At 40.7% G+C, this 24,984-nt stretch overlaps 1 protein-coding gene across 4 annotated transcripts in view; it reads right to left on the bottom strand.

Annotated features, from left to right (window-relative positions):
- Positions 1 to 23,969, bottom strand: part of MED13 (mediator complex subunit 13) — a 114,977-nt gene extending 91,008 nt beyond the window's left edge. For all 4 annotated transcript variants that reach the window (XR_011383550.1, XR_007911285.2, XM_051824707.2 and 1 more), the window contains exons 1-3: positions 23,158 to 23,969; positions 20,707 to 20,941; positions 8,881 to 9,049 (exon numbers count right to left, since the gene is read on the bottom strand). Coding sequence is in view for 2 of the 4 variants with exons in the window: in XM_051824707.2 (XP_051680667.2) it covers positions 8,881 to 9,049; positions 20,707 to 20,941; positions 23,158 to 23,223 (470 nt within the window). In the remaining 2 variants the exon portion in view is untranslated. The remainder of the gene's footprint in view (positions 1 to 8,880; positions 9,050 to 20,706; positions 20,942 to 23,157) is intronic.
- Positions 23,970 to 24,984: the final 1,015 nt, after the last annotated feature.

Genomic DNA, 24,984 nt, shown 5'->3' with positions numbered 1-24,984 from the left:
TGGGCCCTGCACCCCATGGGAGACCAGGAAAAGCACCTGGCTCCTGGCTCCTGCCATCGGATCAGCGTGGTGCGCCGGCCGCGGCGGCCATTGGAGGGTGAACCAACGGCAAAAGGAAGACCTTTCTCTCTGTCTGTCTCTCTCTCACTGTCCACTCTGCCTGTCCAAAAAAAAAAAAAGAAAAAAAGAAAATCATAAAACTAATTAGTTAAAGGGACTACTGACTTAAAATGCAAGTCACCCAAACAGCCAATTTTAAAATGGGCAAAATATTTAAACAGACATTTATCCAAAAATTATACACAAAGGGCCAGTCAAAAAATGATGTTCAATATCCCTAATTATTAGGGAACTACAAATCAAAAATACAGTAAGATACTACTTACCCCCACAGAATGGCTGTAATTTTTTAAAACAACAGGAAGTACATGTTGGTGAGGACATGGTAGGATTAAACTTTGTTGTACTGCTGTGGGAATATACAACTGTGGAAAATAGCATGGTAATTCCTTAAAATATTAAACACAGAATTACCATATGACCCAGCCATCCTGAGTACACATCCACAAAAACTGAAAGCAGTAACCTGAAGAGATACTTGTACACCATTGTTTATGGCAGCTTTATTCAGAACAGTCAGAAGGTAGAAACAACCTAAATATCCATTTGGATAAACAAAAGGTGATATATACATATAACAGAATAGTCTTAAAAAAAAAAGGAAATCTGTCACATGCAACAACATGGATAAACCTTGAAGACCTTACACTATGTGAAATAAGGCAGACACTAAAGGACAAATATTTTATGATTCCACTTAAAATACCAGGAGCTGAGCAGGGTTGGAGATGAGAGAAATAGCAAATTAAAGGTTTTTTATTTTTATTTTTATGGTGATAATGAAAAATTATGGAGACAGATATACAACAGTGTAAATGTACGGTCATTCAACTGTACATTGAAAAAAGGTAAAAATGGTAAATTTTATTTGTTAAATGGTACATTTTATCAATTTAAAAAAAAACCTAGTTATCTTAATTCCTGAGTTTCTTTTTTCCTCCATGAATTCAAAAATTTCTAAATTTATCCTACATTTAGATCTTTTTAAAATTCCAAAGCCCAAGCCATAGACTGAGTTTAAGGCACTGGGGCAAGCGTGGAAACACAGTAGAAGCTGCCACTCAAATCCCATAACATATTATCTATTTCAGCTCCCAGCTCCTCCACCTCCAATCCAGCTTGCTGCTAATGTTCCTGGGAGGCAGCAGGTGATGGGCTCAAGCACTTGAGTTCCTGTTACCCACGTAGAAGACCCTGATGGAGTTCCTGGTTTTGGCCTGGCCCAGCTATTGTGGGCATTTGGGGTGAATCAGAGGATGAAAGAACTCTCACTCATACTTTCCCTTGCTCCCTCCTTCCACCTTTCAAGTAAATATAGCTTTTAAAAAAGACAAGCATCAATAATTGGGGGTGGGGGGCTTTCTCAAAGGATTTCCACACCCAGACAGGTTTGGAAATCATTGTATAATCTGTATTTCTGTCGGCCGGCGCCGCGGCTCACTGGGCTAATCCTCCGCCTAGCGGCGCCGGCACACCGGGTTCTAGTCCCGGTCGGGGCGCCGGATTCTGTCCCGGTTGCCCCTCTTCCAGGCCAGCTCTCTGCTGTAGCCAGGGAGTGCAGTGCAGGATGGCCCAAGTACTTGGGCCCTGCACCCCATGGGAGACCAGGAAAAGCACCTGGCTCCTGGCTCCTGCCATCGGATCAGCGCGGTGCGCCGGCCGCAGCGCGCTGGCCGCGGCGGCCATTGGAGGGTGGACCACCGGCAGAGGAAGACCTTTCTCTCTGTCTCTCTCTCTCACTGTCCACTCTGCCTGTCAAAAAAATAAAAAAATAAAAAAAGAAAAAAAAATAATCTGTATTTCTGTAGCCTTTAAGGAAATTTTTTAAATCCTTAAACTTACAGGTGTACTATCAGTTATTCTTAACATATCTCTCTATGTGAACAAAAGATCTATATTAAAACTCAGACAATAACACCTTCTATGAGAATCTTAAATATGTATTTCTGCTCACTTAGTGAACACATTATTTGCTTTAAACAGAAAAAATATTTAGAAAGCAATAGGGTCACTATTTTGGTTTACAACTTCAGGTCCTCTGCAAATGATCTTTCTTTAAAGTATTCTATTTTTACTACTTCTGATCACTTTTAAAAGATACAAATGCAAAACAGACACAATGGTCTAAAAGGTCCACAATTTGTCTCGGACTTTTCATGTCCCATAATCCAGCTCCAGCACTTTGTTTCTATATGATCTTGGACAACTTACTGAACTTCTCTGTGCTTCAGATACATCACTTGTAAAACTGCAGTAAAAACAGGGTTGTTCTGAGAATTGAGATAATGCATATAAAACTCTAATTCTAAAGAGTGCCTGGCCAGTTCTGCTTAGGCAATGGTTTCTTACTTTCTTCTACCCTTCAGAAAAATAAATTTCTCTATTTTCATTCATACCTCAGAGCAACAATAAACTATATGCTCATGTATATGTATGTAAATATACATGTACATATGTATGAATATTGTTTACATAAAAATTACAGGAAAGTTCAATAAAGAAAGAAAAAGTCTGTCTTGGTACTTAAATTTCCTCATAAATGTTCCTAGAAAGCATGAAAATATAGAAAAGTATGCAAATCCTAATGATACCACAGAGAAACAGCATGGGTTTTAAGAATTATAATCATCACTTAAGATTTCAGAAATATGCTACATAGTAGTCTTGATTGACAGAGTAAAGACAAACCAGCATAGTTAGGTTATGGGGGCGGGATGGAATTCAACACATGTTCAATCTACTTAAGTCACAATGCCTAACTTAGCAGACAGCAAATATCTTGTATGGGATTCTCCTCAATCCACAGCACATTCATAATTTAGTGTACAATTGCAGAAGTGCTGACAAAATACCAGAGAGAAGATATCATTCACCAATCAACATTTCCAAGTCCACCTAAGCTTAAAGCCCTAAAATTGTACTACTAACGCAACAGCCACGTAACCATCCATGACTTAAAATGTAGCCAATCCAAATAAAAATGTATTCTAAGGATAAAATATACACCGAATTTCAAAGATTCAATACCAAAAGAAAAGAAAACTATTTTATTAATCCATTTTAGGGGCAGGTGTTTATTAGCCTAGCGGTTAAGACATTTGGGGCTGGCGCTGTGGCATAGTAAGCTAGGCCTCCACCTGTGGCACCGGCATCCCACAGTGCCAATTCGAGGCCCAGTTGCTCCTCTTCCAATTCAGCTCTCAGCTGCTGCTTGCAGCTAATTGGGGAGTGAACCAGCAGATGTAAGACCTCTCTCTCCCCCTCTCTGTAACTCTTACCTCTCAAATATATAAAAATTTTTAAAAAAAGTTATTTTTGGGGCCAGCACTGCAGCATAGTAGGCTAAGCTTCTGCTTGTTGCACTGGCATCCCAAATGGGCGTCGGTTCATGCCCTGCTCCTCCTTTTCTGATCCAGCTCTCTGCTTTTGGCCTGGGAAAGTAGAAGGCGGCCCAAGTACTTGGGTCCCTACACCTACGTGGGAGACCCAGAAGAAGCTCCTGGCTCCTGGCTCCTGGCTTTGGTTCGGCCCAGCTGTGGCTATTGCAGCCATTTGGGGAGTGAACCAGAGGATGGAAGGCCTTTCTCTCTGTCTCTCCTTCTCTTTGTAACTCTACCCTTTAAGAAATTAATAAAAATCTTTAATAAAAATAAAAAAGACATCCTTGCTCTACATCAAAGTTCCTAGGATCAATCTCCTGCTCCGGATTCTGACTCCAGCATAAATAAATCTTTTTAAAACATACTTTCAATTGGATATTTGAGTGTGTTTTTGTTTTACTTTTAATGTGCCTATTAGAACATTTAAAATTATATGTGTGACTCACACTATTTCTATTGGACAGTGCTACCCTAGAACACAAGAGCAGGAATGAGTACTTGGAAAAACATACTAGCTCTTAGCTTCTCTGGAAGTTTAGGTTTTCAGAGGTAATAAGGAATACAACATAGGATATCCTAAAGCTACAAACAGCAACTAATACATTTCCAATGTATACTTATATCTAATACTTAATTTTAATGAATTTGAGATGAGGAGATAACATAAAAGCCATATATGTGGCAGAAATAAAGGGTTTCACAGGTGAAATTTAAAGCATATTCTTTCACCTATTGTCTTAAAAAAATCACCAACTTCTTTAGTGAAGCACCAAAAGTATTATTTTAATTATAAACACTGTGCTATAACCAATGCTATCCAAAAGCTGCAATAATGGGAATGTTCTTTATCTGCACTGCCCATTAAATAATCATTATTCATATAATACACATTTGAAATGTGGATTGTGAAAATGAGGAATTGACCTTTTATTTAATTTCAATTTATCGACTTCAGTCACTAGTAGCTGGTGGCTAGCATACAGGACAGCACAGGTACAAAGCATTTTTAAAAGGAAAAGAAAGGGTTAAATCTCACGTATGTTGACTATTTTGGCACAAATACCTACGGATATATTCCTTTCCTTCCTGTGAACTTTTACCAAAGCCAAAAATCTCTCAATCTCTATGGACCAGGTTCTTTACTAACACTGAATTCCAAGATTTAAAATACACTGAAGAGTTTCAACAACAACATTAATTAAAAAGAATAAAAAGAAACTGTATTATATAAAGTCTTTGAAGGTAGGAAGGGAAGATTTTACTTCTGATAGGCTAGGGATAGATTATAATAAATACATAATCAGACGTCAGCAAACTTTTCTGTGAAGATTCAGAAAATAAATATATCATTCTAAGTATTTTTGGCTTTGTATGGTTGGCTGGCTGGTTAGATCACAATTATTCACCTCCGCTTTAGTGTGAAAGCAGACATAAATGAATGAGCATGGCTGTATTACAATAAATTTCTATAAAAACAGGTGGATGACTATATTTGGCCTATGGAGTGGCAGTTTACCAAACCTCAGTAGAAATAATTAAGCCAAAAAGAGAGAGATATCAATACACAGGAAAACAAAATGATGTACAAGAAATGGAATATATTTCTAATATACTATATAAGCTCAGTTACAAGGCTTACACAATGATAACAGTATAAACAATAAATATTATTTTAGTCAAAGTCCTAACTGTATTGGCAAGATAGGGAAAAGGAGGAGAAAAATAGTGTGTGGAAGACAGCTGATGTCAGGATGTTGGGGATTGGGAGTAAATAAGATAGCTAAATCCTCAACAGAAAGTCAATAGAATAATTCTGAATAACGGAAAACTCAAGAGTAAGCATTTGTTTGCTTCAAAAAAATTTAAAAAGGTAAAAGAAACTATCAAAAGAATTAAAAAGGACTGCTTCTGACAAGTAAATCTAGTACCTGGGGCTCAGGATTGCAGCTTTTCATTTTAAATCATGGAAATCTGCTCGACTCTTAAATAAGCCATATAAATGTACAGTAGTCCTTTCTTATCCAACAGAAATATGTTCCAAAATCCCCAGCGAATGCTTAAAGCTGCAGATAGTACTGAACCCTACACATACACTCTGTTTTTTTCCTCTGCAAACTTACTATAAGTTTTCATTTATAAATAAGGTACAATAGGATATTAGGAATACAAACTGGCCCTCATTAACGATGATTCAACTTATGATTTCTCAAGTTTACAATGGTGTAAAAGTAATGTACAGTCAGTGGAAATCATACTTCAAATTTCAAATTTGGATACTTGCCCAGATGAATGATAGGTAGCACAATATACTCAAGATGCTGGGAAGCAGGAGAGGATAAATAATCAATATTCTACAGTCTATTGTGCTGCTGGCATTTTTTGGATAATCTCCAGTACCTTAGCACAAAATAGGCTTTGGTTTGGATCACCTTGTCCAATACAGGATGATAATTTAAGAGTTTTTAGGCAAAGCTATGTTTGTTAAGTTAGGTATATTAAATCCATTACCAACACATCATTTCCAATTTACAATAGGTTTATCAGAACCTTATCATAATAAAATCTGTAATAAAATATAACAAATATGAGAATATACTATAATAAAAGTTATAGGAAGGTGTTCTGTCTCAAAATATCTTTCAGTACTTTGACCTTTTCACTTAAAGGAGACATTTTATGGCTTCTCTTAGGTACATTCAAGTTGCCAGCATCATTACTCTTAAGAGTGTTGGAGCCATTATTAAGTAAAATAACATTACCTGAACATTAAGAACACAACAGTCCACCTCGTAACAAAGACCACTACAAAGTGACTAACAAGTGGACAGCATATACGGATAGACATGCTGAACAAAGGGATGATTCAGTCCTGTGCAGCAAGAAGTTGGACACCAAGAGATTTCTTCACATTACTCAGAATGGCATGCAATTTAAAACTTATGAATTTTTCATTTCTGGAATTTTCCATTCAATATTTTCAGACCACAACTGACTACGGGAAACTGAACCATGGGGAACTACTGTATACGATAGACGTTGCTATAGTCTATCAAATATCCATTTCCCCTTCTAACTACCCATCTAATTTCTATTTTCCCTTTCTTCTTAATAACAAGTGCCTTATTTTGTTCAGAGTGACTATGTTTTGACAGGCAGAGTGGACAGTGAGAGAGACAGAAACAGAGAGAAAGGTCTTCCTTTTGCCGTTGGTTCACCCTCCAATGGCCACCGCGGCCGGCACACTGCAGCTGGCACACTGCGCTGATCCGAAGCCAGGAGCCAGGTGCTTCTCCTGGTCTCCCATGCGGGTGCAGGGCCCAGGGACTTGGGTCATCCTCCACTGCACTCCCAGGCTATAGAAGAGAGCTGGCCTGGAAGAGGGGCAACTGGGACAGAATCCGGCGCTCTGATCAGGACTAGAACCCGGGGTGCTGGCGCCGCAGGCAGAGGATTAGCCTACTGAGCCACGGTGCCAGCCCTAAAAGTTTTTTTTTTAAAGATTTATTTATTTATTTGAAAGTCAGAGTTACACAGAGAGAGGAGAGGCAGAGAGAGAGAGAAAAGCCTTGCAATGACTGGAGCTGCGCCAATCCGAAGCCAGGAGCCAGGAGCTTCTTCCGGGTCTCCCATGCAGGTGCAGGGGTCCAAGGACTTTGGCCATCTTCTACCGGTTTCCCAGGCCATAGCAGAGAGCTGGATCGGAAGTGGAGCAGCCAGGTCTCGAACCAGCGCCCACATGGGATGCCAGCGCTTCAGGCCAGGATGTTAACCCGCTGTGCCACAGTGCCGGCCCCTCCAATTAAAATATATTTAACCTCTTAGTATAGCCAATAATACACTGGCTACAGTTTCTAGGAAATAATCTGCTTTACACTGACTCCTTCTCCTCCTACTTCCTATCTTCCTTCCTCTTCCTGCCTGGCACTCATTGTAAGATCTGGAAGCTCAATACCCACTGGGATCTTGAAGACAAAAGCTAAAGACCAAAGATAACAAAGCAAAAAAATTTTCAGGGAACCCTGAATCCTTGATGACTTTACTGAACATAAGCACAGTACTGAATTATCTACTTCTGGACCTCCTACTACTAAGAAAAAGGTCAATCAATCCCTACATAACCCAGCTGACCAGGTTTCTTGTAATTTGTAGAGGAATGTATTCCTAACTGGTACACTTAATTATTTTGTTAACAATAGAAGTTTATGTTAATCAAATAATTTTTATTTCTCCAAGGTTATTACTCATCCAGGATACAAAAACTAAAAAAGAAAGTTTAAAAAAAAAAAAGAGTAAGAAGTATATGGGACCAGCACTGTGGCACAGCAGGTTAAGCCACCACCTGTGATGCAGCATCCCATATGGACCCTGGTTTGAGCCCCGGCTGTTCCACTTCCAATCTAGCTCCTTGCTAATGTACCTGGGAAAGCAGCAGAAGACGGCCCAAGTGCTTCAGCCCCTGCCTCAACATGGGACCCTCAGAAGAAACTTTGAGTTCCTGGCTTCAGTCTGGGCCAGGCCTGGCTATTGCAGCCATCTGGGGAGTGAATCAGTGGATGGAGACCTCAGTCTTTCCTTCTCTCTCTGGAACTCTGCCTTTCAAATAAATAAATCTTTTTTCGGTAAAAACAAATTCCTTTTCATTTTCTCTTCCACATCCTACCTTGCTTGTCACTTGTTCATCTCGAGTCTCATTAATTCACCAACTGCTTGGGACTGAATTTTCCAACAGACAATTTCTTATGTTATTCACATCACAGGGAAGTATAGTACCCTGAAGCTTTTAATTACACAGGAAAAGGAGGGCATCTATCTTAATGTCTTCTGTACCTCCATCTGCAACCACTCTACTAATTAGCATCAGAAATTTGCTTAATTCAAAGTTCAAGAAAATTACAAACTCTCCAAGAGTAATTATGTCTTAAATAGAAAAATACAAATTTAAATTATTTCAATGAAAGCAAATTAAGAGACTGGAAAATAAGAAGGGCTAACTCCACCCAAAATATAATGCAGAGATCACTGTCTTTAACAGGTGTTAATATTACCTAATGTTAACAGACTACTACACACATATTTCCACTAGTACTAAAAAAAGGCATTTCTATGCCTCTGTTTTCATCCTACAATTTCTTGAGGATCCGAATCAAAATTTAGACCACTATATTAAAATACAGTCTATTCACACTGTAAAAAAACCTTAAAATCTGTGAAGGGAAGACAGAAATAGTTAAAGAAAACTTAACATTATTCTTTACCATAGTTAACCCCCTAAGTATTTCTGTGAGGTATTAGCTTATTTTATCCCACATTCTCTATAAAGTCATAAAGATTAAAAAAAACTCAAGAAATATCAAGTAAAAGTTTAAGTCAGATAACTTACCTTTTATTTATAGGTTTTTCATCTTTTTCATAAGGCTTTACAAACCACTTGCCAATACGTACAAAGTTCCGGTTCATTAAACACCGTTCCAACAGATTGTGAACTGCTTTGAAAAGCAGAGTACGGCATTCATAGGAAAGTCCATTCTCCCAAACGCCATCTTCCTCTTCTAAAAGAAAAAAATAAATAAATAAAGTAGTAGCACTGTATTCAGAGCCAAGTAAAAAAATGTTACCGTTTAAGTTGCATATTAATAAACAGCACAGAAGCTGTGGTGCAGCAGGTGCTTGCATTACATATCAGAGTTCTAAGTTTGAGTTCTGGCTCTTCTGCTTCTGATCAAGCTTCTTGCTAATCCATGCTGGGTGGCAGCAATGCTGGCTCAAGTACTTGGGTCCCTGCTATCCCCATTGGAGACTGGGATGGAGTGCCAGGCTCCTGTCTGCAACATGGCCCAGCCCTGACTGTTGCAGCATCCTACTGCTCCTCTACCTTCCCAGTAGATGAAAATAAACAAACATTTAAAAAGCGCTATTTCACCTTACAGTATTAAGATACAAACACTTCAATGTATCTCTAGACATTAAAATATCTTATTTCAAAGTACTCCACAAGGAATAAAAGGCCTGTTATACAGTCTATTTAACTACTTAAAAATTATGTTTCCTATCCTATAAAAAGGTAATAACATAAGAGAAAAAAGGCAATGATATCATAAACCTATAGATTTGGCTCTATCAATGCAAAGGACACTTATTTGTATAACCAGGAAAATATTAAATACGGTCCACGCCCATGATGCCAATTTCTACACTGGCGCACTTGTTACTTTGTCCTAATTCATCCAATCATTCAACCTGCCAAAAAACATCTAGACAGTTAATAATTAAACTCAAAACATTTCATGTCCATCAGCAATCTAATCCATGGCTCAACTATAAAACTAAGTGATGAATAAAGGGGAAGCTGTTGGCACAGAGCCTAACAAGCAGTATATTATCAGCCATTTTAGGTCTCCTTCCAACCAAACAATTCCCATGATTATTATTCCGTATACAATCCCCTAGTTGGGTGGGGAATTTTAAAATTTAAAAACTTAAAAATTTTAAATGTCACTTCTGTCACATGAAGTTACAACTACCTTCACTAAATATACAGCCTAAATTTTGCCAGCAGGTTCATCAATTATTCCAAATTAATTTATCAAAAAGTTAACACAATCATTTTGAGGTTCTTAGATGTAGTTTGCAACTATCCATTTTCTATCTTAACAAAACATGCAATGAATCTTGCTCCAAATAATACCACTTAAGCATCTTAATTTTCACCTTAATAGTGTAAATTGCTTAGTATATTTAATTGTATATCCTCTTTTAATCACCTTAATAGTGTAAATTGCTTAGTATAAATATAATTAATTGTATATCTTATTTTAACCTTTATTCCTTTATCAATATTTTCTTTTTTTAAAATTTTATTTTTTTTATTTTTTTTGACAGGCAGAGTGGACAGTGAGAGAGAGAGAGACAGAGAGAAAGGTCTTCCTTTGCCATTGGTTCACCCTCCAATGGCCACCACAGCTGGCGTGCTGCGGCCAGTGCATCGCGCTGATCCGATGGCAGGAGCCAGGTACTCATCCTGGTCTCCCATGGGGTGCAGGGCCCAAGCACTTGGGCCATCCTCCACTGCACTCCCTTGCCACAGCAGAGAGCTGGCCTGGAAGAGGGGCAACCGGGACAGAATCCAGCGCCCCGACCGGGACTAGAACCCGGTGTGCCGGCACTGCAAGGCGGAGGATTAGCCTAGTGAGCCGCGGCGCCGGCCTTTATCAATATTTTCTAAACATGGGTCATCTCCATTCAATTTTTACATATGACAACACTTTTCTCAGTTCAACAATAAAAATGTATACAGATATCATCCCACAGGAAAATAGATTCAACAGCTTTTGAATAAAAGTGGAGACATGATTAAGAGTTATATACAGTTTATATTCAGAACTTACATAACAAATGGGTAGAATAAACATTAACTGAAAGCGTAATGACAGCGGACTTTAACTGCAGTAGAAACTCTATGCCACTACAAAGGTTGTAATGTTGATTTTATACTGTTCTTTCAAGTGTCATAAACAATAGGTCTTTCAAAGCAACTAAGTATGGTTCTGCTAAAAGTTTAGCTTTAAAAAAAATGATGTAAGCTTTAAAAAGAGGCAATATGACAGAATTTTAAAAAATAAATAGGAAAATATCGTCACACTTTATTATGTTGGAGACACAGGTACTTTCATTTAAATCAAAAACATTTATTGGTTCAATTCCATTAAAGAAAATATGAAGCTAGGAAGAAAGGGAAGTGATACATAGTAACATTTTAATTATTTAAAGGTCTAAATCGCAAGCATATTTGTGTTGCTGAGAAAAAAAGAACCTTTCTCAAACACCCTGCTTTCAGCTTAGTAAGTTCTTACCATTTCAAAAGTAAACAGCTTATATGAAGATATTTAGCTCAAATTATGTGACTTATTACTACAGAAATACACATGCTCCTAATTCCAAAAGAATTATGCTGTGTATCTACCAATTCTTTACCTCTTTATCATCTACCTAGTATCTTTTATTTTTATTACCTTTCACATCAAAAGTCTCTGCCTTTTAAGAAGCACAACAGTTTCAATGTTTGTCCTAAGCAGCCATTACCAAAAATCTTTTTCTTAACTACATGTAAACTTTAAAGCACCAGAGATCCAAGATGTAGTTACCATCATACACATCAAAGTTGTACAGTTGCTACCAACAACAAATAAACTATTCATTTAAAATTTAAGAATGAATTTGCCTTCTTTCCAACACAGTAAATTTAAAAACCTATGGAATAAAAGAAGCTGCAATATAATGATTTATAAAGCTTCAGATAACATTATGAAGTTTTATGGTTAGTTCATTTCAGTTAGTCCTGCAGTTAAATGGCTTAATATATAAATTTAGTTTAGAAAAGTATATTTTCAAACATTTCTCCCTCATTAGTCTAAATCTGATACAAACTCAAGTGAACTACATGCTTCAAGTGGCCCTCAGGTCCTATGCCCCCAAAAGCCCACAATTCCCAATAACACTAAATAGGAATTACACATGAAAGAAAGAAGTACAGACAACCTACCTGGTTGTCTTCTTTTTTTAAGCCAATGAATCTCTGAAATGCATCTTCACCTACACGGAAAGTGACTAGTAATCGTCGCACTAAAGTAACAGAATTTCATTTTTCACTGCTGAGGAAATTAAGCCCTAATAAAGCTTAATGGAAAGTTCAAAGGTTTTTGGTTCGGTTTTTATAGCATTGGGGGTGAGGGGGAGTAGGGAAAGGGTGTCACTTAGAAAAAGCCTACTGAACCAACATTTTTTTTTTTTTTAAAGATTTATTTATTTTACTTGGAAGGCACTCCCCAGATGGCCCAACAGTTGGGGCTGTGCCATGCCAAAGCCAGAAGCCCAGAGCTTCTTTTGAGTCTCCCACATGGATGCAGGCACCCAAGCAGGGAGCTGAACCAGAAGTGGAGCAGCTGGGACCAGAACTGGCACCCATATGTGATGTCAGCATTGCAGGCAGCAGCTTAACCCAGCACACCATAGCACCAGCCTCTGAACCAACTTTATAACACCCTGATGTAATAAGCACAATAAAAACATTTCTAATATATTTTATTCAGATATATGAAAAGTCCAATGATAAAACCAACCCACTCAAGACAGAGTGATAGAGGCAAGAATCTTTGCCCAGTGGGTTAAGCCACTACTTAGGACATCCACAGCCCATATCACAGTGACAGTTCAAGTCCCAACTTCTCTGCTAATGCTCCTGGGAAGGCTGATGAACTACCCAAGTGCTGGGAACCCTCACCACCCATGGGGAGACTAAAATGGAGCTCCAGGTGTCTGGCTTCAGCTTGGCTCAGCCCCAGCTGTTGCACTCACCTTGGGGGTGAAGCAATAGATGGTATATCTCTCTTTTTCCCTTTCTCTGCCACTTTGCCTTTCAAATAAATAAATAAAACTTATACAACTCTAATTAAAAAGGTCCTTGAATCTCAACACCAGCATTATAACAGGAAGTGTATGGACATGGGAACACATGGCAAATCTTTACCTTGTTCTTTTGAACTGAATCAACTATAGCTTAACAAAAAAACTCTGCTTAATTTATTTAAATATTTTCTCCCTCTTTTATCTGTATCCCTGGAGAAAATAAGAGCTTCAATTCTGCATTTTTAGCACTTTTCTGTTATTACAGCATTAGAATTCTAAATCATCAATGTGACTTGAAAATTTTCACCACGAGGGGCAGCCGGTGCTATAGTACAGCTGGTTCAGTCACTGCCTGCAACACTTACATCTAACATGGGTGCCAGTTCAAGCCCTGGCTACTCCACTTCCCATCCAGCTCCCTGCTAATGGCCTGGCAAAGTAGAAGAGAATGGTCCAAGTCCTTGGGCCCCTACTCCCATGTGGGAGAACCGATGAAGCTCCTGGCTCCTGGCTTCAGCCTGGCCCAACCCTGGCCATTGTGGCTTGGGGAGTGAACCAGTGGATGGAACATCTGTCTCTTCTCTCTCTTTCACATAAATAAATAAATCTTTAAAAAAAATTTTTTTCACCAAGAATTTGTTTACAGAAAACACAAAAGTTTAAATAGTAAATTTGATTACTAAAGTTTTTCTTGAGAATACACAGGAGAGTAGTGCCAAAGTATGTGCTAGGTAATCAAAATAATTCCGTGCCAGTAGGGAAAAAAAAGTCAAAAAAGCTGGTGTACACCCAGTACCCAACTTTTTTCTTAGAACTTTACTGACATCTTTAAACATCTCCATGATGATCAGCTGTTTAAAAAAAGGAGTCTTATCCTGTGTAATTCTGATAAACATATCAAAATGCAACATACACTAATGAATAATGAATAGGTTAAATATCAGCATGGAAGAAAGTATCATTTATTTCCTGAGAGAATAAACAGAAATGCTTCAAACGTCTGTATCACTGTCTTGAACAGTAACTTCCCATTCACAAATCATTCATTCAACAAATATTACTGAGAGCACCATTTTCCTATAGCAAAAACTTGAAAACTTTGATTTAAAAATAGCTTGAAGCTGGCATACACTTTCGACAGCAACACCCCATATCGAAACATAGGTTCAGGTCTTAGCTGCTCCACTTCTAATCCAGTTTCCTGGTAATGTGCCTGAGAAGGCAATGGACAATGGCCCAGGCACTCAAATGGGAGACCATTATGGAGTTCAGGTCTCCTGGCTTCAGATTGGACTAGTCCCGGCTGTTGTAGCCATCTGGAGAGTAAACCAGCAGATGGAAGGCTTCTCTTTCTCTCTCTCTCTCCTCTCAGTTTGTCCAATGAATGAATGAACAAATAAACCTTTTGAAAGAACAGCTTGACTTTTATTTGAAACTTGTTAAGACAAAACTTAATGCTCAAAAAGGACAGTAAACAGAATACAGCAAATGAACACCTAGAAAACTTACCAATACTAAGAATTTAGCCACAAGTAAATTTTACAACAGAAGATATAAATGAATTAACCCTTAGTAGACTACTACATAGACATAAAGTGTTTTAACTCAGCTGCAACTAGATTCCTATGCTTGGCTGCTGATTATCTATCTGTTGATCCTGTTAAAAGCTGTCATTTAAAGTTGAAGACCACCATAACTAATATGCTTCAATAAAATCATCAAAAATTAAATTCAGAACATTAGCCCATTTACTTTGAGCAGTATTCAATTATGATAAAATTCTAATATAAAGTATTAGGACATGTTTCTAAAATCCAGTATACTGATCTTAGGAGCCAAGAAAAAAAAAATATTTTTAGCTCTCATTGAGTCTCTGCTTTTAGTTCTCAAGGTATCAGTTTTCTCAGTCCCGTCACAGTCTAACTTACTATGATTTTTTAAGACATCAAAATTGGGAAAGAGAGTAGTTTCTGTTTTTATTTTTATTTTAAAGAACAGAATAAAAGCCAATGCTGACAGAAAAAAAATTCCAAAAAGGCTAATACACAGAATAAAAATACACAGAAAACTCTTCTTCAAGGACACACTAATGAAAATGAAGCAATCTTACATGAAAGCAAACTAACAGTTTGCTTAAAAGAATCAATCAGTCTTATGATACAGACTTTTAAGGAAATATCTATATATTTATCTGAGAAGCAGAAAGATAATAGAGAGACAGAGGGAAATCTCTCATCTACTAGCTCACTCACCAAATGCCCTCAATGGCAGGGACTGGACCAGGAAACAGGAACTCAATCCATGGCTCCCCACATGGGTGGCAACGGCTCAAGTCCTTGAGCCACCACCCGTTGCTCCCAGTGTGCACTTGAGCTGTAAGCTAGAGTTGGGAGCAGAGCTAGGACCCAAACCCAGGCACTGATCGAGGATGCAAGTGTTTTAGCCACTTAGCCAATGCCTGCCCCATTACAGGGACTTTTCTTTTTTCTTTTTTCTTTTTTTTTTTTTTTGACAGGCAGAGTGGACAGTGAGAGAGACAGAGAGAAAGGTCTTCCTTTGCCATTGGTTCACCCTCCAATGGCCGCTGCGGCCAGCGCGCCGCAGCCAGCGCACCGCGCTGATCCGATGGCAGGAGCCAGGTACTTATCCTGGTCTCCCATGGGGTGCAGGGCCCAAGCACTTGGGCCATCCTCCACTGCACTCCCTTGCCACAGCAGAGAGCTGGCCTGGAAGAGGGGCAACCGGGACAGAATCCGGTGCCCCGACTGGGACTAGAACCCGGTGTGCCGGCACCGCAAGGCAGAGGATTAGCCTAGTGAGCCGCAGCGCCGGCCTTACAGGGACTTTTGACCAGTGGGATTGAGCTAACATTTTCCCACCACCAATTCTGCATCTATCATCCACTTTCACACAACCACTAAACAGTTCACTACAAAACTACAAAAGGGAAAAAAAATGCTGTAACCAGAAAGGAGTTTTGTTCCTAATCCTTTTTCTATCAAAATATAATATCACAGCCAGCACCCCACATTGGAGTGCCTGTATTCAACACCCAGCATTCTGGCTCCATCTTCATGCTAATGTAGACCTTAGGAGGCAGCAGGGATGGCTCAAGTACCTGAGTATCTGCCAACCAAATAAAATAGCCAGACTGATTTCGTAGTTCCTGACTTTGACCTAGCCAAGTACCAGCCATTTTGGGCATTGGAATGAACCAGTAGATGGGAACTCTCTTTCTAACTATCCAACTTAAAAAAAAAAATTACTATCAATATAGAATCACTTACTCATTCTCCTGACAGAAAAGAGCAAAAAGTAAAAAGCATGTATGTTTGGTTTTGAGACCCAATAGATTTTTTTTTAACTAATATCTTTCTGGAAGGTTACAATTAGGCTAATACTAGGCTACACAAATTCTGACACAAAAATCATCAAGCCTTTTTGTAAATTACTTTGCTAAGCCATATTTACTACTGATACAAGATGAGTAAGTGAAAGTTTAAAGTATGCACTAAATCAGACTTGATTTATTGTAACTGATCTTTATCAATTAACAATAAGATGAGTTTCTGTTCTATTTAAACACATCAATACATCTGAAAGGAAGGCGATCCAAACATGTGTTAAGTGATAGCAAAGAGAAAGAGGCTGAAATATAAAATGTACTATGAAACTTGACCAGCCTTTTCAGAACTGTCAAAATCATTATTTTCCATTTACAAACTGTCACAGTCTACAACAGCCTAAGGAGACACAATAACTAAATGTAATATGGTATCCTGGCTAGGATCCCAAGACAAAAAATGACATTTAGTAAAAATAAAGGACATCCAAATAAAGTACATAAATACTTGAGTAATGAAGGATCAATGCTCATTCATTAGTAGAGAAAAAGATATCATTCTAATATAAGATGTTGAAAATATAGGAAACTCATTAAGTTATACAGGAACTGCTCACACTAACTTTGTAACTTTTATGTGAATCTAGCACTATCCTAGTTTATTAGTTAATTTAAAAAATACATAATGTGGAATGGTGCTGTGGCATACCAGGTAAAGCCATCGCCTGCAATGCCAGCATCCCATATGGGCGCCGGTTCAAGTCCCTGCTGCTCCACTTCCGATCCAGCTCTCTGCTATGGTCTGAGAAAGCAGTAGAAGATGGCCCAAGTCCTTGGGCCCCTGCACCCACATGGGAGACCTGGAGGAAGCTCCTGGCTCCTGGCTTGGGATCAGCACAGCTCCAGCCTTTGCAGCCATCTGGGGAGTGAACCAGCAGATGGAAGAGCTCTTTCTTTCTCTCTCTCTCTCTCTGCCTTTCAAATACATAAACAAATGTATTAAAAATATATATACTGGGGGGGGGGGGGGGGCAGGCGCTGTGGTAAAGCAGGTCAAGCTACTGATTCCAAAGCAAGCACCCCAAATGTGTTTCAGTTCAAGTCCCAGCTGCTCCATTTCTGATCAGCTGCTTGCTGGGTACCTGGGAAAGCAGTGGAAGATCACCCAAGTACTGGTGAGACCCAGAGGAGGCTCCTGGCTCTTGGCTCCAGACCGGCCCAGCTCTGGCCATTGCAGCCATCTGAGGAGAGAGCCAGTGAATGGAATATCTCTGTCTCTCCCTCTCTGTAACTCTGTCTAATAAGTGAATAAATCTTAACAACAAAAAACACACTATAGATGAGGCTGGCATTGTGGCACAGTGGACTAAGCCATCACTTGCAATGTCAACATCCTATTATGGGTGCTGGTTCGAATCTTAACTGCTCCATTTCTAATTCAGCTCTCTGCTGGTGTATGTGGGAAAGCAGCAGAAAAAGGCCCAATTACGTAGGCCCCTGCACCTATATGGGAGACCCACATGAAGCTCCTGGCTTCAGCTTGGACCAGCACAGGCCTTTGCAGCCATTTGAAGAGTGAATTGGCAGACTGAAGATCTCTCTCTCTCTCTCTCTCTCTCTCTCCCTGCCTCCACCACTCCCTTTCTCTCTGTCTTTCAAACACAAGTAAATCTTTATAAAAAAATGCATTATGGATGACAAGAAGGTAAGGGGACTAAGTAAAGGCAATTCTGTAGTCTTGTTATTGAATATCTGAGTTAAATAACAACATTCCAATCTTTGCAAAAAGGAATACTTTTCCTCTTCACTCACCAGAAAAATTAGGGCAATATTATCACCATAATCACACACATTTCAGTAACAAGATGTGGTAGGTACCAAACCAAACAGAAGAACACTGCCTGTGAAGAGCAGACTCCGGCTAAATTAACCAGCTTTTCAGTTACCACCTGGGTCCTTCCGGTTCCCCTTTCCTCCAGTGCTACACCTCCACTTGGAACTCAGGACTGCCTCCTGCAGCTGATGCCACCCCTACTGTCCAGCTGCTCTCTCCTCAGGGGAGATTAAAAGAAGGGAATAGAGTGCCACAGATGGGAAGAAATGAAAAAGGTTAGCTAGAGAGACAGAGGCAGACTAATTACCCCAAAAGGGAGGCAGACGGTGTCCCTGGAGCAAAGGAAAGGGCAAGACAAATATCGTCCATCTGAAAAGACCTTATTATTCTTTGAGATATGTCTGATTTAAGTAATAACACACTAAAGTAAATAACAGGTTTTCTTAAAGAAAAAAGCTAAAACATTATATAAATATCACTGACTATGCATTATGCAAACTATAACAACATACGACAGGCTTTGGAATATGACCTCATACTATTTCTAATTGTACTTTGGTTTACTAGTTCAGTCACTTCCACTTCAATAAATTTTAAAAAATGATTTTCCATTCAATAGCATTAAGCAAAATCTGACAACAATTAAAACCTAATCTCCCCAAATTACTTCAATCACAGTCAAGATTAATAGCTACTTTAAAGTACAGGTGCTAATACTTTTGAAAATTATGCTAAAAATCAAAGGTAACTAGAGAAGAAATTCTTAAAACTGTAACCCAGTTTCAGTAGAGAAAACAGAACTGACTGATAACATGAAACCTAAATGAAATGTCATACCCACATACTATAGTGTTTTAACAATATACATCAAAACAGCTTTCCTCTAACTCTAATAGGCTCTTCCCTTTCAAAATATTAGTCATAATATGGTAAAACTAAATACTATAAATCTGTTAAAATGATCTTTCATTCTTCAAAATGTTATTTCATGGAATCTTAAGGGGGGGAAAACTGCTAAGATTCTCTGTAAACTTTAAGACAATCGAAACTGCCAAGGACAGTATTGCAGTTTATCAACAATGTTTTATCAAAAAGTACAGTTTATCTAGTTTTATCCACAACATTGTTATATAACTACATGTTATATACATTAAAATTATGTAATTTTAGAGTCTTATCAACAATGTAAGTCCCCAAACATTTCAGTAAGGTGGTTTTCTTATGATCATACAAAGATTAAAGTTACTTAGCTATACCCAAACCAATGAAAGAAAAACCAAGTTGACATGTTTAGCTTTTGGTGTAACAATTAGAAGCATCACCTTACTCAAACCACTCAGGCATTTTTACATCCTGACATATGTGCATACGTTATATATACACACAGAAATATAAACACAATTCACAAATTTAGAACTTTACTACGTATTTAGAACTAAAGACTAGATTCTCTAAGCAGGCATGTTGGGAAAAGTGGCAAGCTTTATCAAGAAGAATTGCAACCACTCTCAAATGTAATTAACACAGCAGAGGGTGTAGTATATGCACTAGAAAGTAAAAGCAATTATTAAATATAAGACATGAATTCCTACATAAATACTGGTCTCACGTACTATACGTGTATCTAGATCATATTTCCTTCAAAAATAAAACAGACCCTATTTCAGATGGCTCTATTTAGTGAATATTAACAGAAACTTTAGGGTAAAATAAGAACTCTTTTTTAAAAAAATCAGAAATTTATACTTCAAGGATCATTATCATACTAATTTGAAGTCTTTGGCACTTTGCAGCACAACACAACTAATCATATGCATTTCTATCATCAAAAATTCAGTTAACACTGACTCTCACAGTAAATCCAAGCTTCAGTAATCACATGAAGAGCTAGCTATCCTCTGTCTCTAAAGTAGCTTTTAGTCCTAAAACAAAGAAAGTAATATTTATTTGCTCACAATAAAGGTATTTCTGTGTAACTTTTTCGATTATGATCCTATGTCCTATAAAAATTAAAACAAGTTGGCACTTGTCTCACATTAATAGTCTTTAATGGAACAGTATCTAAGACTCACTTTAAAAAATAACAAAATGAACACATGCCTTCAAGTGTTAATAAAGTAATAATCACACACAGCAATAACAAAATAACTCTAAGCCTCTAAAGAAACACAACAAAAAGTTACATTTCTAGATACTCCTACAGTCATCTGTACATTCAGGCAAAAAAAGATCAGTGACAGAACTGACTCAAAGGCTGAGTTACACTTTGCTTCCAAAGTATTAGTATGGCTCTGGTATGAACTTTATGCTCCCCAATTCCAATTTTCTGAGGTTAATGTATTCCTTGGGATCTAACCACCTGTGAGAAATTAAGAAGGAAGCTGGGTGACAGAAGGACAGTTATCCTCAGTGTAAAAAACCCATCATAACACATATTGATGATTTATGTAAATAAAATAATCACAGTTAAATAAAACATGATGATCTTTCATCTGGTTTCATACCTAACAGTGTCACACACACATACACACACATAAACACACACACCTTAATTTGTAATACAAATGGTATTTTGGAAAAGCTATGCAACACTGTTGTATCACCAGTAAGAAGTAAGTTGCTTTCACCTGATAAATCATGGTGAATAAGGTCAGCAAAATTGGGATCTTCACCCCACCAAAAAATCCACAGTTCTCTTCTTCCAGGTCTTTGATCTCGCCGCCAAACACCAAGTACATCTGCCTTAAGGCAGCGGCTAAAACTGCTCAAAATGGGGTCTTCTTCTGTCACCGGAAACAGAATAGGGGCAGAAGTTGGGCCTTGCCAAACGTATCGTTTCCATTTAATTCCTGTCAAGTCAGCCTGGAGGAAAGAAAGCATGATTTATTATTGTGTATTCACTGAAAGTCTCAAGCATTCATTATGAAGTACCTTATTTCATTAAGACACTAGAATTTTTCAATGTACACCTAACATACTGAAAGCAGGTTAAGATTTAAAAAAAAAAAAAAAAACTTTTTAATTCTGATAGTAAAACAACCAAGAATCTAAGGGAAAAAAAACTTAAAAAATTGACACCAAGATGTCGCTGCATAGTAACTTAATGAATGTGTCCCAAGAAGAAATAAAAGAACTTAATGATGCTAAATATAAACTGTACTTTAATATTGCACACTGAGTATATATTTCTTCTGTCGTAAGTTATATTCTAACTGGTGACATTTGATCCTTGATATCAAGCTTTTAGCTGAAAATTAATTCTTAAGACCCATCACTACATATTTATTGTAATCATGACTCTAGTGAAAAAAGACACCTGAACAATTCTTGGAAGAAAAAAAAAATTCATGTTAACTCTTCACACACACCCCTCTGGAAAAGTCAAATAATTATCACAAAGAACTGTCAGGCTTGTGCCAGGCTATCTTCAAAGAATCTGATCCTAAAAGTTCCAAAAACAGACTGAGTTGGGAGAGGACAGAAATGTAAAACCCGATGTTTGCCTTACTGTATCTGAAGAGATGCTGATCAACATATTTTAGAAGGGGGAAGTGCATTAAAGACCTCAACTGAACATCATGAAAAAAAAAATGTGACAAAAGAAATTCAATACTTCTTTAAAGATGCAAAGCATGAGGTGCCAAAAAATGAAACTGCTGAAACATGACTGGCTGGCAGTTAACACTTGCCAGCTACTTGTGCTCCGCCCACTTAAAATCACTTACCTATCATATACCCTTTTTTTTTTTAAGATTTATTTATTTGTTTGAAAGGCAGAGCTACAGAAAGGCAAAGGCAGAGGCAGAGGCAGAGGCAGAGAGAGGTCTTCCATCCTCTGGTTCACTTCCCAGATGGCCGCAATGGCCAGAGCTAGGCTGATCCCAAGCCAGGAGCCAGGAGCCTCTTCCGGGTCTCCCACGTGGGTGCAGGGGTCCAAGGACTTGGGCCATCTTCCGCTGCCTTCCCAGGCCACAGCAGAGAGCTGGATCAGAAGTGCAGCAGCCGGGACTCCAACAGGGCCCATATGGGATGCCGGCACAGCAGGCGGTGGCTTTACCCACTACGCCACGGACCCGACCCCCTATCATATATTCTTATTATTTCACATACTACAGGGGAAAATGAGAAAGGAAAGTCACCCAAACTTCGAGTCACTGATGGAGCTCAGCTACTGTCCAACTCAGGACGCTATTATTACGTCCAGCAGTTGGTACTTTTCTAAGTCTTCACCGCTGGGTGTTAGCAGACCTGGGCCAATCGACACAACTGTCATCTCGACACCCAGATTGCCCAGACTTTTTAATAAAACAAGGAGCAGGCTGTTCCAAACCGTCTTAAACAGCAAGCAAAGCAGACAAATATAGAAGCATTTAGTGCAAAAACCACAGCACCTCCTCCATCAGACCTTCCACTCTCAAGAAAAACATAATGTTCTAATAAAAGCAAGATGGCTAGAAATTGTCAAAATGGCAAACTGTTTTCAAAGTTTAGAAAGAAGACATATGAAACAGCATCTACTAGTTTTTGACACAAAGATCTGAAGTCAGCCAAGGAAGAAAAGTAACCCTGAGTTAGTCTGACTCAGGCAAACGAAATGAAAAACGAAGAAAAGAGCCTTTCCCTGCTCCGGGTCTAGGGTCCCGTATACCAGGGGAAACCAAATGACCCGGGGAAGGCCGAAAGGCAGGGGAAGCAGGAGCACTCACGGAAAGTCTGAAAAAGGGACACAGAGTCACCAGGGAGAAAAGCAACAGTTAAGCAAGAAACACAGAGGGAAATGTTCGCGTCCGACCAGATAAGGTGCCCAAGTTGAAGACAAGACTTCCGTGGAAAAAGAGAGAGAGACACGGAGTCCGAAACAGGACAAGGGAGAAGAGCCCACACTCCCAGGACGGAGCCCGGGACAGCCGGGGAGCGGACGCCGTCCCCGGCGCCGGCTGCGGAGCTCCGCAGGGCACCGGCTCCGGCTGGGCCTAGCCCGGGCACTCGGGCATCGGGATCCGACCCGGCCCCCTCCCCCATGGCCCAAGGGCGCCCCCCGGCCCCCTCCCCCCGCCGCCCGCGGCCCCGGCACTCACCAGGCAGAAGAGGTTACAGTGACAATCTTCCAGGCTGGCCCCGTTCTGCACGGAGGAGGAACTCATCGTCCCTCACAGCAGCCGCCGCCGGCGCCACAACCCACCATCCGCCATTACCGCCGCCTCCGACCAGAGAGAGAAACACAGACACCGGGGAGGGCGGGGGGGTGGTGGTTGGGGGGGCGGTGGAAGAGGAGGCCGCCGGGCCGCCCGCCCTCCCCACCCACCCCCCCTGCCGCCGCCGCCGCCGCCGCCGCCGCCGCGAGCAGCCCCCGCCGCCCGGCCGGCACCCAGCCGCCCGGGGCCGAGGGCCGGAGGCGGGAGGGCCGCGCCGCGCTCGCCCGGCGGGCCGGACTGCGGAGCCCGCGGACGCTCGTCCCTCTCCGGGGGGACAGAGGCGATGTGTGCTCCTTCCACAAGAAAAACAATAAATTACACAATAAATAATCAAAATCGAGTCCGAGACCGCAGAGCCCAAGCTCCGGAGGGTTCTCCCGGGCGCGGAGGAGCCCCGAGAGGGGCGGGAAGGGCGAGAACCGGGAGAGGAGCCCAGGCCCCCGGCCCGGCAGCGGCGATGTCCTTAAAGCCCAGAGTCTCCTCAGTGGCGGAGGTGGTGGCGGTGTCTCCGGGCTCAGACCATTCTCTGGCTGTGTCTTCGTGTCGTCCCTGGGCCCCGCCGGCCTAACGTCTGCTCTCCTGCGGCCTCACCGCCTGGACGCCTTAGTCTCCCCCATTTTGTGGGCCCAGCGGGCGGTGTTTTTCCCCCTTTAATCCGAATTCACGGGTTTTCCCTTCGCTTTAATGGCGGCCACAGGGACCAGCTCGCCCTCTCTGCTCGCCCATTGGCCGCCTGGAGGTCACGTGGGCCGGGCTCCGTGGGGAGGGGGAGAGAGAAGGGAGTGAGGGAGGGCCGGGAAGCTTTCGGCTGAGGCGGTGAGCCCAGGGGACTGGGCAGCCGGCGGGTGGCTACTGAAATAGCGCCATCTGCTGGGTGCCCTGGCCGTGTAAGGTGACCCGGGGCCCACGCACTCTCTTTGCCCTGGCGGGGGAACTCTTCACAAGTCTCTCAGAATGACGTGGAAATCAGTTTGAATTCTTTGGAAGAGGAAGAGTTGCCCAAAATTCCAAGGCATTCTCATTTATTCCACGAGGCTGCCCGGGCACAGCGCAAACCCCCGGACTTGGGAGTCAGGGGACAAGGATTCAGCGGCTAAAAATTGTGATAGGAAGAGAGAGACATAAACGAAACAATGCAGCCGTGTGCGGGAGAGCCTGCGCTCGAAGCCGCGGGAGTCCCTTAGCCTCTGTGTCTCGGTCTCCTCATCCGTAAAAGGGGGAGAGACTGCCCCTTGGCACAGAGGCTTGGTGTGCCGAGTTAGCACAAATGAAGCACCCAGCCCCGCCCCGGGCGCAGACCCGCGGGCTAAGAGTTATCTGTGACCTGGGGCGGTTGCCGCGAGGAGCCAGGGAGCCAGGCACCTGCGCGTCCCCCACCCCACCCCCCCTCCGCCCCAGAACCTCCACTCGGTTTGCTTACCGCTGTCAAGCGCCGAAAGAAGTTCCTAGCACACAGTAGGTGCTTGCTTGGTATATGTAAATTCACAAATGCATGAGTGGCTACAAGAACCAGAGAAAATGTTAGCTCCCTTCCCTATAAAACACTTAGTTTTTGGCTGGATTACACCTCAAAGGAAGCGTTCAAAACATTTTCCTTGAGAGGGTTACACCAAAGGAAGAAGGAAAAGGGGCTCCCCTGTTTGGCTCAGGATTAAGCCCGCTACATCCTACATCTGGGTGCTTATATCGAGTCCCCACTTCCGATTCCAG

Source organism: Oryctolagus cuniculus, chromosome 17 (genome assembly GCF_964237555.1).
Source record: "Oryctolagus cuniculus chromosome 17, mOryCun1.1, whole genome shotgun sequence".
In the NCBI taxonomy this organism is placed as follows: domain Eukaryota; kingdom Metazoa; phylum Chordata; class Mammalia; order Lagomorpha; family Leporidae; genus Oryctolagus; species Oryctolagus cuniculus.
This window is presented reverse-complemented; position numbering and strand designations above follow the sequence as displayed.